The sequence below is a fragment of the Sander vitreus genome, chromosome 16 (genome assembly GCF_031162955.1).
Source record: "Sander vitreus isolate 19-12246 chromosome 16, sanVit1, whole genome shotgun sequence".
NCBI classification, from domain to species: Eukaryota; Metazoa; Chordata; class Actinopteri; order Perciformes; family Percidae; genus Sander; species Sander vitreus.
In genome coordinates, this window is record NC_135870.1 from 12,144,368 (window position 1) to 12,159,933 (window position 15,566).

General features: G+C 38.5%; 1 protein-coding gene across 1 annotated transcript in view; it reads left to right on the forward strand.

The window, feature by feature from the left end:
* brinp1 (bone morphogenetic protein/retinoic acid inducible neural-specific 1) overlaps positions 1–15,566 on the forward strand; it is a 126,108-nt gene that overhangs the window by 12,508 nt on the left and 98,034 nt on the right. Inside the window, exon 2 of the mRNA XM_078272104.1 lies at positions 14,004–14,271. Coding sequence (XP_078128230.1) covers positions 14,054–14,271 — 218 coding nt within the window. The 5' untranslated portion in view covers positions 14,004–14,053. The remainder of the gene's footprint in view (positions 1–14,003; positions 14,272–15,566) is intronic.

The following is a 15,566-nucleotide window of genomic DNA, read 5'->3' on the forward strand; positions in this document are numbered from 1 at the left end:
AGGGATGCTAACTAAATGTCAGAAAATGGATGATTCAACTAAAGGGATAAAATGATCATTATTCTAACGTAATTACCGTAGTAACAATTAAGAATTGTGTATTCACTAAACATTGTCAAAATGTTACCTAATCATGCCATTGGTGACCTATGTGGTTATATGGTTAGTCTTCTGTAAAATATGACACATTACCAATGTGTGTATCATTGATCCTGTTCATTGACCCTGGTTTGCTGTTCACTCGTCCACATAAATAAGTGGCATGTTCTGCAAACAGAAAAATCATTGATTGAATCTTAGGGGATAAGGACCAGTACATATTTACATATGCATGCACACACACACACACACACACACACACACACACACACACACACACACACACACACACACACACACACACACACACACACACATATACACACACATGTACCATCCCCAAAGACCTTAGCCGTGCCTTGCTGATGGAGCTTGTGTTGTTAGTTTTGATGATGGAGAGGCCGGTCCAGGTGAAGCTAGCCCGAGCAGTTTCCTCTCTGGTGTTTTTGCAGACTCTGCACACCAACATGACACCAATGTAGGGCATAGAAGAGGCAACGCGGCAGATTCAACTCACAGTCATGAGCAGAAAAAAAAGTGCAATGGTTGTAGCCTTTGGCTGGATAACAATATGGCTACATTGACGAAACAGTAGTTCTGAAAACAGATCACATTTAAAAGAGACACGGATAGTGACACCAGATTATATTCTGCCAAGGTACTATTCAGCTCAGGAGAGATTCCATGAAAAGTGCTTGTACTCTTTTCCAATGATCTTTTGTTCGAATGGTTTATCAGACAAGTCTTTTGTCATTGTAATTGAGCTTAGCGAAAGTTTAATAAGGAAGACTACCTCATTCTTAATTATTTCACCTCTAGGCTACTCTTTCATTCATTACTCCTTCGAAGCCACACCTCTTGGCTGCATTCCTTTCATTCCCACCTCCCTCCATTATCATATCACTTTAAAATTCAAGAGTCAACCTCCTATTAGTTCATCATCCAATCAAGTCAAAAATTCCCTCCTTTTCTCTTACCCACATGGGAGCTAATCACTAATCAGTGCGCTCTTTATTAACCCATTCAACTGCTTCTGAGACTCACTGCTTGCCTTCAGTCGCATTTTTGGCACTTTAACAATGACACTCTTGCCACCCCTATCAAAAGTTGTACCAGATGGTCAGTGTCATTCCACCAAGCCAGAGCCTTGTCACAAAAGAAAAAAATTATTACCAAAGCTTATTTCCAGACCAGACAAAGATGGTTGTCCCAGTAGGAGCCTCACTTAAGCACAATGTGTCTAAATAGCACCATAGCATTACTGTGATCAAGTTTTCTCCACATTTGGTCTCTTAAAAAGCCAAGCAATCATCAGCAATTATTTGATCTATGTTGACCACCCTAAGCTTACGCAAAATAATGCAGACACACAAACTGATGCTTAATATGAACAGAAAATTAGGCAATACAAAATCCACTCTGGAATCCACACACTATCTTTCCACCTTAAACAAATATTGAAATCTAAATACACACAATAATTAGAGCAGATTACTGTTACAATAACAGTCAGCTATTTGAATAGAAACTTTAAAGGTTGACTCATCTAAACATGGCGGCAAAAAAGGTCTTTACCACAACAATTACGTTGCAATCCAGTGAAACAGGCTAAAAACCAAATTCATATATCCAGCCAAGCACAGAAAGTCAGAAAATGAGACGGGAGATTTGCTGTCCTTACGGAGGTGCTGATCTATGTATTGGCATATTTTTTTATATAAATATAAATAAACATATTTTTATTCTAAAGATGTCAATGTCATGTTCAGATGTTTTGCTTTGACCCTTTTAAAAAAACATGTGGCGGTATCTTGTTCCTCTTCTGGCAACACAGTATGACACAATAGCAGCATCAGAAAGCTACAATATTGAGCTGACATCCATCTTTGACATCATCCACTTATCATTTATAATGCCTTTGAGAAATGAGCCACTAAACATTTTTTTTTGTACCTTAATCTAGTTTGTGTAAAATCTTCTCTACCCCTTCCTTCATTTACATCCACATTAATCTTTCGCTTTAATGCTTTGAAAAAGATATATAACTATACATTTTTTCTAATATTTTGAAAGAATTATGTAAAATTTTGATCTAGTGAAAGAGTTCAGTAAACTGTGTAATATAGACATCTGTTTTACCGTCTTATTTGACATTACTACTGGGGGACACCAAAGTCAGATATTTTCAAATTCTACTGTACATAGTGGATTTAGTTTAAATAACATTTGATATACAGTAAGTGCTTAATACCTCAGAGAAAGGAAGGGTTACCTATAGATATACCACCGTTATCTGTCTTTATTGAAACATAAACATTTGAAGAATACCTTAGAAAATCACCCGTGTTCTTCTGTGGCTCACAGCGCACATTTGGAAAACTTGGTCTGTGAATTATTAAGCAGCTGTGGGCATGTTGTTGTTGGCTATCATGCATTGAGAATGTATTTATTGGTTATAACCACAGCTGACTTAAATCTCTGTATAAAGACATGCATTATACATGGCTTATGACTCAGTTTACTTCCGTCTTCCGTCGCCAAAGAAGCGCTGGAGCATGGGAAATGAAAACGCTAGCCTTGTGGCAAAAGCCTCAGAGCTATGGGATAAAAAGAGGACAGCTTAGGGGAGGAATGCAGCAATAGTAGGAGAATTTCAAAGGCAAGAGGTCAAGAACACTCTATTTTCAATCTTAACATGGGGAATGGGTACAAGTTGGCTGCTATAACCCATATCAAGGGCACGTTTTTGCAAACGATAACCTCCCAAGAAGAGGAGATGAAATATGGTGCAGAAAAGAAAGCGCTTTTCTCAGCAAAAATTCACCATCCTTTTAGTCATATCAGGCCTGAAAATGTCTGCTCAGGATGCCTTTGCGCATGTGGATCTATACACTGTATGACTATGTGCGTGCATGTGAGTGTGCTTGTGTATATTGACAGAGCATCCTCCCAAAGCTGAACCCTTTTCACTACGTCTCTTCTCTAAGATACAGTGAAGCACTTCCTAGTTGAAGCACTCAACAAGTCATGACATTTACCACAAAAAAACTGTAATGAAAAAAAGATTTATTGGCTAATCGTATTTGCATCTGCAATTAGACAGTAACAAACTCCTAAATACATCCAAATGAGCTATTTCCATCTGTTTTGTGACTTCATTGTCCTTGGCATTGCAGAGTAATCACAAAAATTGCTCCCAGGGCTAAACGGCAAATGCATCCAATTCATCTGGAGACTAGCAGCAAATAAAATAGCCCACCCTTCTTATATATGGTATATTACAGATATAGTGCAGTTTTGAATATAAAAATCCAAATATAAAGGTCTTCTAAGTATGCCGCTATAATGTACATGGCAACACTAAATTGCAAATGACATACTGTAGGTTAAAAGATGACACTAAATTGCAGTTGACACAGAGTAAGTTCATTCTAACTGTTAACTGGGGGATTGAGCTTGGCACTGAATCCTGCATTCTTAGAATATCGATATATATTAATGCACAGCACAAACACAAAGCATACGTAATACAGAGCAGTTTAGCTTTGCAATGCTTAATCTGCAATGAATTGAGATGGGAGCACTTTTTTTTCACCATCTGCTCTGCGTCTCTGCAGATTTTGCTGATTTATGGAACCCACTGCGTCTGTGCTTCCTCCTCTGCTTTCCGTCCATTTCACACATTTATGACTTTGAATTAGGAACAATAGGACCATAGACCATCGCCCATCGCCTTAACACCCCATTCGGGGCAAGGCGGTTGGTCAGATAGGGAAGTCTTGCCAAAGTCTCGTGATTAGCAATTCGTCAAAGGGTGAATAGGAAAGTAAATATCAAATTGGGAAGAAAATGAGGTCAGTAAATTCAGTGATGGCATTGCATCAGAGTGTGTGGAGCAAATGGGGGTAGCAAAGGCGAACAAAAATAACCCACTGCAGCTGGACAAAATCTCTCTCCACCTAATGCCAGTGGTCCAGTCTCTTGAGAGGGCAGCAGCTGTTATGTATTTCTGTCAGAGAACCATCCCCTCTAAAACAATTTGCTAAAGTAGAAGGTTGTCGTGAAAAGGTTAGGTGAAGCAGCATTAACACTCAGAAATGTGCTGGCAAACATTTTCCTGTATCTTTCCTTTTTTGTCACATACTTTTTTCCTGTGATATTTAAACACCTGGCAGTAGAAAGTGCTCAAGTATGACAGTCGTTGGGAGTGCAAGTGGGGAGTGATGAGTTTGAGTGAAACACATTGTTCTGTTCAAGCTTCATCTTGTGCACACAACGATAAACTCCAGCATGAGCAAACGAGAAACATTTCTTTTCCCTACCAGAGTCTTGTACCTCAGATACTGAAATAAGATGAGCAAATCATGTCCTCACTTTGATAAGGTGATACTTCCCCAACATATGTCTGTGAAATAAAATGCAGCTCTGAAATCCAATTGCAGTCTCACAGTTGCCTCGCAACAACACTTCATCACACCCTGCCCCGTGGCACTGATAGTGAGATGTGAATAAAATGTAACAGACACAAGCAATTATGACAGATCAGTCACAGAAGGGAGAAAAGAGGAAGGTTCTTCTGCTGTTATATTCTGCTGGTAATTACAGTAAAGAAATATATTTTAATGGGGTATGAGGTGAGCATCACTGCAGCTTAATGAAATGCCTGTTATGGACATTATTTTTTTTACTGAATGCACAGATTGTACAGTTGTTAATGCGACAAAGAAAAACAAATGTGTGCATGCATGCAGACACTTTAGAGAAAAGCAGCAACATGGGTGTATTTATATTATACTTAATCTTATACTGTATGCGCTCTCTTGGAGCTAAACACATTTAGACTCCCTCTGAGACATCCCTTTTCTCCCTGTTCATCCCTTATTTTGGTCAAAACCTTTTGAGTCTATTCAGTGCATAACATCGTTTGACATTTACATGCATGAGCAAGAAAGAACTATAGTGCAAAGAGTGTCATTTACATCCTCCCAGCAACTCCTATTCAGACTCTTATTCATGTCAGAGGCTCCTCTGGGTGCATTTTGAGTGTGACCAGCTAAGGGAATGGAATTCGCTCTGGCATTTTTTGCCTTTAATCTCACATTGTTTCAGTGGAATGTTAGAACAAGAGGTAGCATGCGAAATCTGTTAAGGTTGGAGCATTTTGCCCCTTTTTATTTGCCTCTCTAATGTCTTTGGAGATGAAGGTGAGAGAGAACATATTCCAAAAAAAGACTGTGCCCAGCGAGGTAAATCGAAGGAAAAGCAGTCAGTGGTTTCTCATCAATAAAATCACAGAGTAATTAGAGAAAGCACTTGAAAGCCAATTTGCGAGTTGACAAATTATCAATCTTCATCTGTAACGCAGCCACAGTAGCATACAGCAGCAGTCGTGGATGTGGTGACAAATGGCTTGCCTGTTCTAGCTAGCACATCATTCTCTTTGGTGAAATATTCTGATGCTAGCTAAAGAAGTACAACCATTCTTTGTTTCCTATCAGTGCAAAACACCTTCTCCTGGAATGAGATGAACATAGGATCACATTCCTACATCTATGCTCTTTTTGGCTCAATGTGTTTAAGAGACATATGCTACTGATAATCAGTTCAGCTGTCCCATTCATAATGGTAATGAAAAGGTGAGCTCTGTGTATTAAAATAACCGATTGAAGGGAAAATCTGCCTGGGAAAAAAATAATTCAAGTGTCACAATGTTGCAAAATTGAATTGCCTTTCAGTTAGTCAATGTGCTCGATTTATCTGAATCACAAACCCAAAAACCTTATACCTTTACCATCCACGGTGTTTTCTCTCAAGTTTACTCTGATACCTCATCAATTAGTTTGCTTCATGACAGAGACAGTCCCTGTTTCTGTATCATGTCATGAACCACCCCTGCTTCGCTGCTGTTCAACTGGGCAGCTATCAAATAAACCTCACAGCACACTCCTTGCACTGCTTCAAATGACAGATGCAACTGGCTCCTCTCCCTGGTTTGCATTGATCCACCCTGAATAGATTTTTGGACACAATAATTCAGCAGCCAGGTAAATTGGAATAACTCTGACCATTAGTGAATTAGTTTGCTCTTTAAAATCAGCCATTGATCCCCAAGCTGAGCTGATTGGTTGCTGACCAACCAGAGAATTTAATTATCAAATGATAAGCAAGCGTTGCTTGCTCAGCCATGATTTCTGAAGGTCAGGGTGCCACTGCGGTCCTTATTTTTAAAGAAATGACAGGAGCAAGGCGAGAGATTCTGGGGGGTGGAGGAATCCAGTACAAATGAAGTTAGCCACAGCCGGCCTTCCCATTCCTCTATTGCTTCCAAGCAATTGCAAGTGGCAGACCATTACTACACCTTTCCAGACACAGCTTTGAGCTGTGCAATATAATTCTTAGAATTCAGACACTGGTTTGGCATATTTAGATGCTACTCCACTTTCTCATGATATTGTCATTCCCTTGCACCAGTGTCACGTAACGCTTTAGTCCCATTGAGGTCATATTAATATGACTTGAAGTTAAAATAACCCAGAAGAGTATAAAAAAAACTCCCTTTTGGGCTGCCAGCCATCCATAACCTTACGTCAAAGGCTTTGCTTCACTACGCGCATTATACCTATATCCCTGGGAATGAATTTGCTCTGAAGCAGTCATGCTGATAACTGTTCAAGGAGAACTCCATCTTCTTGTATCTACAAATAATTTAAAAATAAAAATTACATATTGGTGACCAGGTGTCATGCACAAGCAATGGATAAATACCAAAATACATTATATCTGCTCTAATTCCCTCGAGTCTACCTGTCTCCTTGCAAAGCCTTCATTCTACCCTGATCTCTTACCTCCCTGGGATTTCGAATACAAATAACGAGAACAAGCCTCCCCATTCTTATGAACTTTATAGAATAAAGAGGGACACTTAGGGCCCCACACAGGGGAGAGAGGAATTGATTGGCAAAGCTAGTGACGGGACCAGAATAGAGATTGAATCCCCTTGAATGAACCAGAATGGAGGAGGAGTTGCGGCATGAATAAGGCTGTATAAAAAGAGGATGGAGAAAACAAGCCTCCCTTGTCCTGTCTTGTGATTTCCTGAAGCAGACATCCTCCCCTTTTTACCCTGCTTATTCAAGGGTAAACGTGATCCACTCTCTGTCTCTCCCTCTCTCTGTTTTACTAATCCACTCTGCAAATAACAGTAATCTACAAATAACAGAAGATAATGAATAATATAAATATTTCTGACATACCAACAAACAAATTTGCGCATGTGAGATTTGGAATCTGTGTGAGTTACGATCTCATGCAGCAACAGGACACTTAATACCTCAGGATGGAGAGAGAGTTTGAAAATGTATATTTTTGCCTTGAGTGCACAACATTTTGGAGCGTTATTTTTTGTTTAATAATCAACAGGCACTTTTGAAATGTGAAAAAGTGAAACCTAAATTGATAGCACTAACACATTAAAATGGATTGATTGGAACAGCACTGCAAGTTCAGACACTTTACATTAGCATGTAGTTGTCAGTGTTGTGCATTAAATAGGATGTTTTTTCTTTCATAAGGGTGACTGTGTTTTATGATTAAATGTGCAATTTGTACAATAATAAAATGTGAAATAAAATGTGAAATTCACATGGTAGTATTGCTAAAAAATAATGTCAACTTTTTAAAATGTATTATTTATAGTTTTGTTTTTTTTTATCTAAAGAAGAAAACGGTCAGAATTGCTGCTTTTTGTCCGACGTCTGTTTGATTGACAGCAGCTGCCAGAGTGCCTGTGTTACACCGTAGGGAAGGAGAGACAAAGTAAACAAACTTGCCCTGTAGCCTAAATGTCATGGGCAGACAGTATGCCGTTAGTGGTATTAAAGAGTAAAGACCACACCAGCATCTAACTGGACCAAAGTGACTTTGCAGGTACGTTTACATGCTGTTTAATGTGCTGCTGCTCTCTAGCCTGCAAACTGACGTAAGCACGTTTCCTCACTGAATGTTTGTTTTGGTCGCTCGATCAACAAACGAAGGACAAAAACTTTGCTCATTTCTGTGAATTAGATAAGAAGACTTAACATTTAAGCTAATGTGGTTGTTGTTCTAAGTCTGTGGCTCTCATGTTGTGTAGCAGGGTGCTGACTGGCTCAGTGTGACCGTCTGCTCTGCCTAGAACACTAAAGTTTCTGCCTTATGTAAGATTTGATTGGCTGCATCGAAACAAGGTCTCCATCAAAACCTTTTTCTTTTTTTTGAATAACTGATTCAAAAGTCTTTTTAGCTGCTATGTTTCTCAATGAGAAGACATTTTCAGTACATACAAAGGTCAACAAAAACATGAATTTTGTTTGAAAGAAACATGAAAGAAATTACATACAATTAAATGTTTATGTAAAAGAGATTAGAAAAGCAATGACATAAAAAAAAAGATTCATAAAAAACAAATATCTTTTTTCATATAGAATACGACATTCTTGTGTTTCCATTAAAACGTGACTCTCGCCAAAATGCAACCTAGGGTCTTTTTGTGAATGTACCCGAGCCAAACTTTCGTTTAAAAGCATATTTAGGACGAAATCGCCACTTTTAAGATTTTCGGTCAAATGGCCTTTTGAATGGGAGTGCTAGGGGCACTTTTATGCTAGCCTCAAAATAGCTATTTTTAAAACACTAAGAAGCCTCGACACAACATGAAACTTTGCTCGAAGTATCACCAGGGGCTCTACACCTTAACAAAAGCATTGACAACATTGTTTGTGTACCCAGAGTTTACTAAAAAGAAAGGTTTTGAACAACTCACCGTAGGTCTTGTTGTTTCCGGCCGCTACCTCCTCGGCAGTCAAAACCAAAGCCATTTGACCGAAAATACGGTAAATCTTAAAAGTGGCGATTCCGCCCTAAATATGCTTTTAAACGAAAGTTTGACTCGGGTACATTCACAAAACAAAAAGACCCTAGGTTGCATTTTGGCGAGAGTTACGCTTTAAGCACAAACTTACAGTACAGGCGGCTGGAACATGGGGCTAAAGATGGGCCTCTTTACAAAATAAAAATTGGCCTCTTAGGAAAAGCCTTACCACACAGTGGGCTTCCTCTACTGAATATTAATGATAAAAAGAAAAGAAAATCATATGTATGTACCTTACAGCTTACTTCTCAGTAAGATGCATCTCTGCCTTCTTGCAGCTCAGTCTTTTTCTCTTCTCATCCAAGATGTGAGACAGCCACTTACTGAAAACAATCCACACCCATTGTCCCAGCGCAAATAACTCACCATTTAGCCAGCGCAAAATTGATGCGACACAACAGTTAAACACAGGCCACTGCCATCGGTGAATGGCATCTTATTTGCCGATAGGACGATGGCATTCAACAAAGCTGATACAGATGTTCGGCTGATAAATTGGTACATCCATAACAGATATGTCAATTGAAGAAAGTCTCATCAAATCCAGGATGTTTTTCTCACTATAACTTGACCTTTGAAATGTTTGAGAGTATGCTGATTGCAGTGTCTGACCTGAAGAATTTGATAGCTGTTTTTTGTTAATATCACCCGTAAATCCCCAGATTTCCTCCCAAAGCTTTAACCTTTAAACTGGGTTTGCAGATATAGTCACATCCTCAGTTGCAGTGAGGGACTGGCTTTAGTGGATGGCCCCCATCCAGTTGCTAAAATATCCCCACAGTTCTCCACCAAATTATTTGGCTCTCCTTGTGATGGCATTGAACTGTTTACTACATTGGACAACAGTTCTCGTAGGACCTGGGCAGCAATTATCAACCAAATGTGTTATCTCCTCCCAAGCTAATTTAACATTATCTGCCCTCAGTGGCTTATTTACAGTGCTGCATATTTGCTCTTCGTGAGTCAGCACTTTTGCAAGTGAACATCGGTTTATTCCTGAGAGAATCTTTTTTTTTTTTGTGTGGTAAATATTCCCAACTGTTAAGCTGAAAGATCAGCGTGGCGTAGAGTCTGCATATTTTAACGTCCTAATCCCAGCCCATTTCCAGCTGTGCAGCTGGTGCACTGCATCACATGGCTCCAACCCACAAAATACCAAAAGTCCATCACTCCACCCCATGTGGACAGTGTTTTTCCACCAGTGGTCATTGATTCAGTAAAGTGGGGCCCTCAGATTGGGATGTGGGCATGCAGTACATTCATTTTTAGCAAGCCTTTCTTCTAATAAGAATATGTTTTCTAACTACAAAAACCTTTCCTCACAGTTTTCACTATTGTCTTTTGTCCTCATAGGACCTTTTCTTTATCACAATACTATGTATGATAATAGGTCTCCGTATCAAGACAATAGGATCTTTTAATACTGAGAAAATCTTTCATGTAACAAAAATACATCCATGTCATCATTAGAGTTTAGTGGCCACGATGACTCATATTTGTCTACTAGTCCTCTTTATCACTCAGTGCTGTTCGTTGAACCAGACTCCCTTTTTTATAGCAATACATTTTGGTTTAAGTTATGATAATGTTCAGATGCAAAACCTGCAAAGCAAACAAGGAGAAAATCTGGCATTAAATAAATACCATTTCAAGACAGACAGATCTTACATGGCACACAGATAGAAACAGGCTTATAGAATGAAGCACTGATAATTTACTCTCATCATGTGACCATATGAATGTAAATGTACTCACTGTTAGAGGATTCGGACATTCAGACAGCAATGACACCTCAGGTGGTGGAAATGACTAAGCCTCTGGGTCAAATGCACAACTGATTTTAATGGTAGTGGAACAATCAAGAGCACACAATAACTTTAGGGTTCAGGTTCAGTATGTAATTGTAAAGTCAGAGTGAGGGGTTCAGTAATGAATGGGAGATGAAGGGCATGTAAAGTTACATTTTGTGTCTATATTGTGAAATTACTTGTTTGGTACTGCCTCAAAGTACAAATAAAAACTGTCCATTCTTGCACATAGCCCCAGCTGTATATGAAAAGATTTAGTCATCACCAATCAGCTTTCTTTACCAAATTGACAAGTTTCGCAGTGGTCTATCAAGGCAGTTTAATGAGCATGAACATCAGTATTCCAGACAATAAAAACAAAAATAATCTTAATCCAAAAAACACGTATTCGTGCAGAATGTATTTTGTTCCTGCCAAATACAACAAATTATACTCTCAGATTTCTTTTGTATTCATAAACAATGAATGGGAACAAAGAATGCCCCATTCAACCTTCTATAATACTACCGTATTTTCCGGACTATAAATCGCTCCGGAGTATAAATCGCGATCAGTCAAAAAATGCGTCATGAAGAGGAAAAAAACATATATAAGTCGCACTGGACTATAAGTCGCATTTATTTAGAAATTAATTTCACAAAATCCAAGACCAAGAACAGACATTTAATCTGGAAAGGCAAGTTATTAAACTACACAATAGCACACAGAACAAGGGGCTGAATACGGTAGGTGTCCGGTATGTTAACGTAACGTAACTGCACTGTTGACGAGCCTCTCCCAGCAGCACGTTGTTCAAGCACCCATCTGTGGACTCGTTCCTCCAGCTCTGGCCATCTGGATTTCAGCGCTTGACTAGCTTTCTTTGTTTTCTTCATTGCAGTAAGACTAACCTTTTCGCCAGTCCCTCACAAGTTTCTCACTCACTCCAAACTTTCGTTCTGCTGCTCGATTACCGTTTTCGGCTGCGTATTTTACTACCTGCAGTCGCCTGCAGTTTCTTTTCTTTCTCAGTTGTCTTTAGGAGCAGCATATAGTTGTCACAAGCCTAGAACGGCTGTAGACGGTAATGTTTTCAGCATGAAATAACATTTAAAAACATGTTAAATTATATATATTTTGATATATAAGTCGCACCTGACTATAAGTAGCAGGACCAGCCAAAGTATGAAAAAAAGTGTGACTTATAGTCCGGAAAATACGGTAATTGTAACATACTGACAATGGTGACCTTTCTTTTCAATAAGTGACGTAATTCATCGAAATCATTTTTTTAATATAATTTATTCACTGATACATTTTCTCAAAGATGTTTTGTTTTCCTATGAAAATTAACACTCACACCCCCTATTTGCACAAAGGCATATCATTATCAATCCCTGCTCAGCATCATCCCTATAATCAGATTATGTTTTGTTTCATTTTAACAGCCAAGCTCAAATTAGTCTTACGTAATTAGCCTTAAATGACCCTGTTCAGTCCACTGTCATATTTTGTCATTGCCACTGAGTATCTTGTTGATAGGATGAAGAAGAGGCTTGGTTTCCCTCTGTCAAATGTGCAATTATAGCTGAAATGCAGTATTCTCAGTGATAGTTGAGATTTCATTACAATCAGTTTTAAGAACTGATTATACTGCAAATGCAAATATGGCAGTAGAATTATAATTAGTTACAGCAAGTAGAGATTTTCAAATTATCCTAGATTGTTCCTGGTCCTTTGGCAAGTAGGTGAAGCAGTGTTTAAATAATAAAACGGAATTAATTTAAGGTGTCAAAAGAAAATGACACACTATTGTTAACCGCGATATGGCACACACACACATACACACACACACACACACACACACACACACACACACACACACACACACACACACACACACACACACACACACACACAATATGCCACTGTGTTTCTTTAACTTTTGCAATTAAGTAGTTCATCATCTATTTAACAGGAAAAGATCAGGCAATTACATTTTCTCTGCTCTTTTATGATGTGGTATTGTCTAACAAACCATGAAAGGAGGAGGATTTTGTGCATACAGTAGCACTTGATAGCACACTGTTGGGTGCTCCACGGCCAGAGGCCAAAGTTCTTAAATGCAATTACTGATGGAAATCGTTTCCTTATCAGTAACTAAGAGACATAATTTCACTGCCAAGTGGATAATAATGTTCACAGCCAATGCAAAATGAGAAAATGTATCATTTTAATGTTCTGTTTGAAATCGTAAAATGTTTTCAAGATTTGTCTTTCAGTTTTTTCCATTACGCAGCATGTGATTGTGTTAAATGTAATGGAGCTGTGTAGATTGCTGCAACTTGAAATAAATGAAAGATTATGAGGTACTATAACGTATAATATATCACAATATAAGTCATACTACTGTATTCTTAGCATGAGTTCCTTTTACTGTAAGTTGCCCAATCCAGGAAGCGTTTGGTGTATATTGTCTGCTGCATGTAGGCTTTTTTAAATATACCTTGTATACCTCATATATCTCGTCTCTTTTAAACAAGATATTTTTAGATGACCTGTTTCTGCTACTTTGCGCACTGTGTCCAGTTTTTAAAAATGTATTGTCTCTAACATATTTATAGAAAGCAGGGTCACATTTAGTATTAAAGTGACATTGTGTAAAGCTAAGGGCAATAATACAATTGTATTAACCATCCCTAGCAGCTGTAGTGGAACCAAATTGAGTTCTTATTTTGTATTTGATGAAAAAGGCGATGTTTTGTGTCACATTAGTTTTAACAATTCATGAAGTCGCAAGTCAATAGCTAAAAGTTTCCTCTAGCAGTAATTGACACCACTGTGTAAAGGGAGATGGTGTTCTTCCACATTAGTGGTTGGGTGTCATAACATATCGTAAAGCAGCCTTCTAACCTTGTCAGAACTTATCATGAAAAAGGGTAACAGTTCTTGTATGGAGGGGCGCAATCTGTGTGCCTTTCTGAAAAACTCCAGGGAGGCATGGAGGGTGAACTATCTCAAGAGCAGAAAATAAATACACATCATGTCACAGTAAAGTGACAATGACAAGGGCACTATCTTATTTGTTCAGTACAACACAATTAACCTAACTCTATGGCATATTCTTGTACTGCTAAAATAGACTTTGTCATGTAACAGCTCTGTTTCTGTGTCTCTCCCTCATTCCCTCTTCTTTTCTCTCCCATCAGGTCTCCACATAATGGAGCGAGAATGAACAGAGAGCGGCTTAAAAAAAAGCATGAACTGGAGGTTTATTGAGGTCATCTGCTTCCTGTTTATATGGGACCATATAACAGTTCAGTCTTCCCGCCAGGACCTGTTGGCCACTGAACAACATGTCACCAAGCAATATGACTGGCTCATCTCTGACCGTGGACCTTTCCACCACTCTCGGAGTTATCTGTCCTTTGTGGAAAGATTCCGCCAAGGATTTACGACCAGATATAAAATTTATAGGTGAGTTCACTTTCGGCCTGTGCACTGATGCCACACAGACTTTTTCAAAATCTGTTTGTTTTAATGGTTTTTTCTATTTTGAGATTTTTGTTGCAAAAAGCTCTGTGTGCATCTTTTATAGTGGCTTGCGACCACTCTCAGCAGTGTAAACTTGTTTTTCTTATATTAGTAAAGTGCTCTGCTAGGACCTTCACTCCACTTTTAGTCATGGATCAAAATCCAAAAATACTGTATCTTACCTTTTGCATAATCCAATATAAAAGTATTCCTTACATGTCTTTAAAACTACATGCCCCTGATGACATCACCATCAGGGTTATTTTTTAGCCTTTAGAAAGACACCAAACAACTGATTTTACAGGTAAACCGATCATAATGTGAAACATTGCATTACATTATCTTTTTTTGCCAAACAATGAGTTTTACATTACAAAATTGGACACCACTGACCATTTTAACTGGCTATTGATAAACCACATAGTATGACACATCAAAACCTGCATAAATTACCCACTACCGAAACTGAATAAAAGGGTCAGGGCCCAATATGTGCATTAAGCTACAAGGGATAAATCATATTTAAGGATTAATCTGATCCATTTGTTCCCTACTAAATTTCAAACATATCAAAATATTTAAAGCTTTAGTGCGTCATATTTTTTATTAAAGTGCTCATATTATGCTCATTTTCAGGTTAATAATTGTATTTAGAGGTTGTACCAGAATAGGTCTATGTGGTTCAATTTTCAGAAAACACCATTTATTTGTTGTACTGCACATTGCTGCAGCTCATCTTTTCACCCTGTGTGTTGAGCTCTCTGTTTTAGTTACAGAGTGAGACATCTCCCTTCTGTACCATCTATGTTGGGAGTCGCACATGAGCAGTAAGTACTGCTAGCTTGTCAGTTGCAGAGCATGAGGGAGTGCCATGCTAGCAGCCAGGTGAGCATTATAACGTGTGTTACAAAGTGATGCACGTTCATCATGGAAGTAAAGGCTGGACTACAATAGAGCTGTTTGGCACAGTTTGTGAACAGTGTTTTCTCTGGAAGATGGTAAGTCCCTTTGGGGTGGACTTTGGGCTTTTTCACTTTGTAAACCTATAATGTGCACAAAAAGATATATAACACAATAAAGGAAAGGGGAAAAGCCAAAAAGCACAATATGAGCACTTTAAACGTCCATTATATTCATCAATTGCCAAATGAGTTGCTACAAAGCTAATTAAAACTATCAGCTCCACAAAACTCTCTCTGTATTTCTCAATATGGCCATGTTCAGAAGATTGTGTCGCC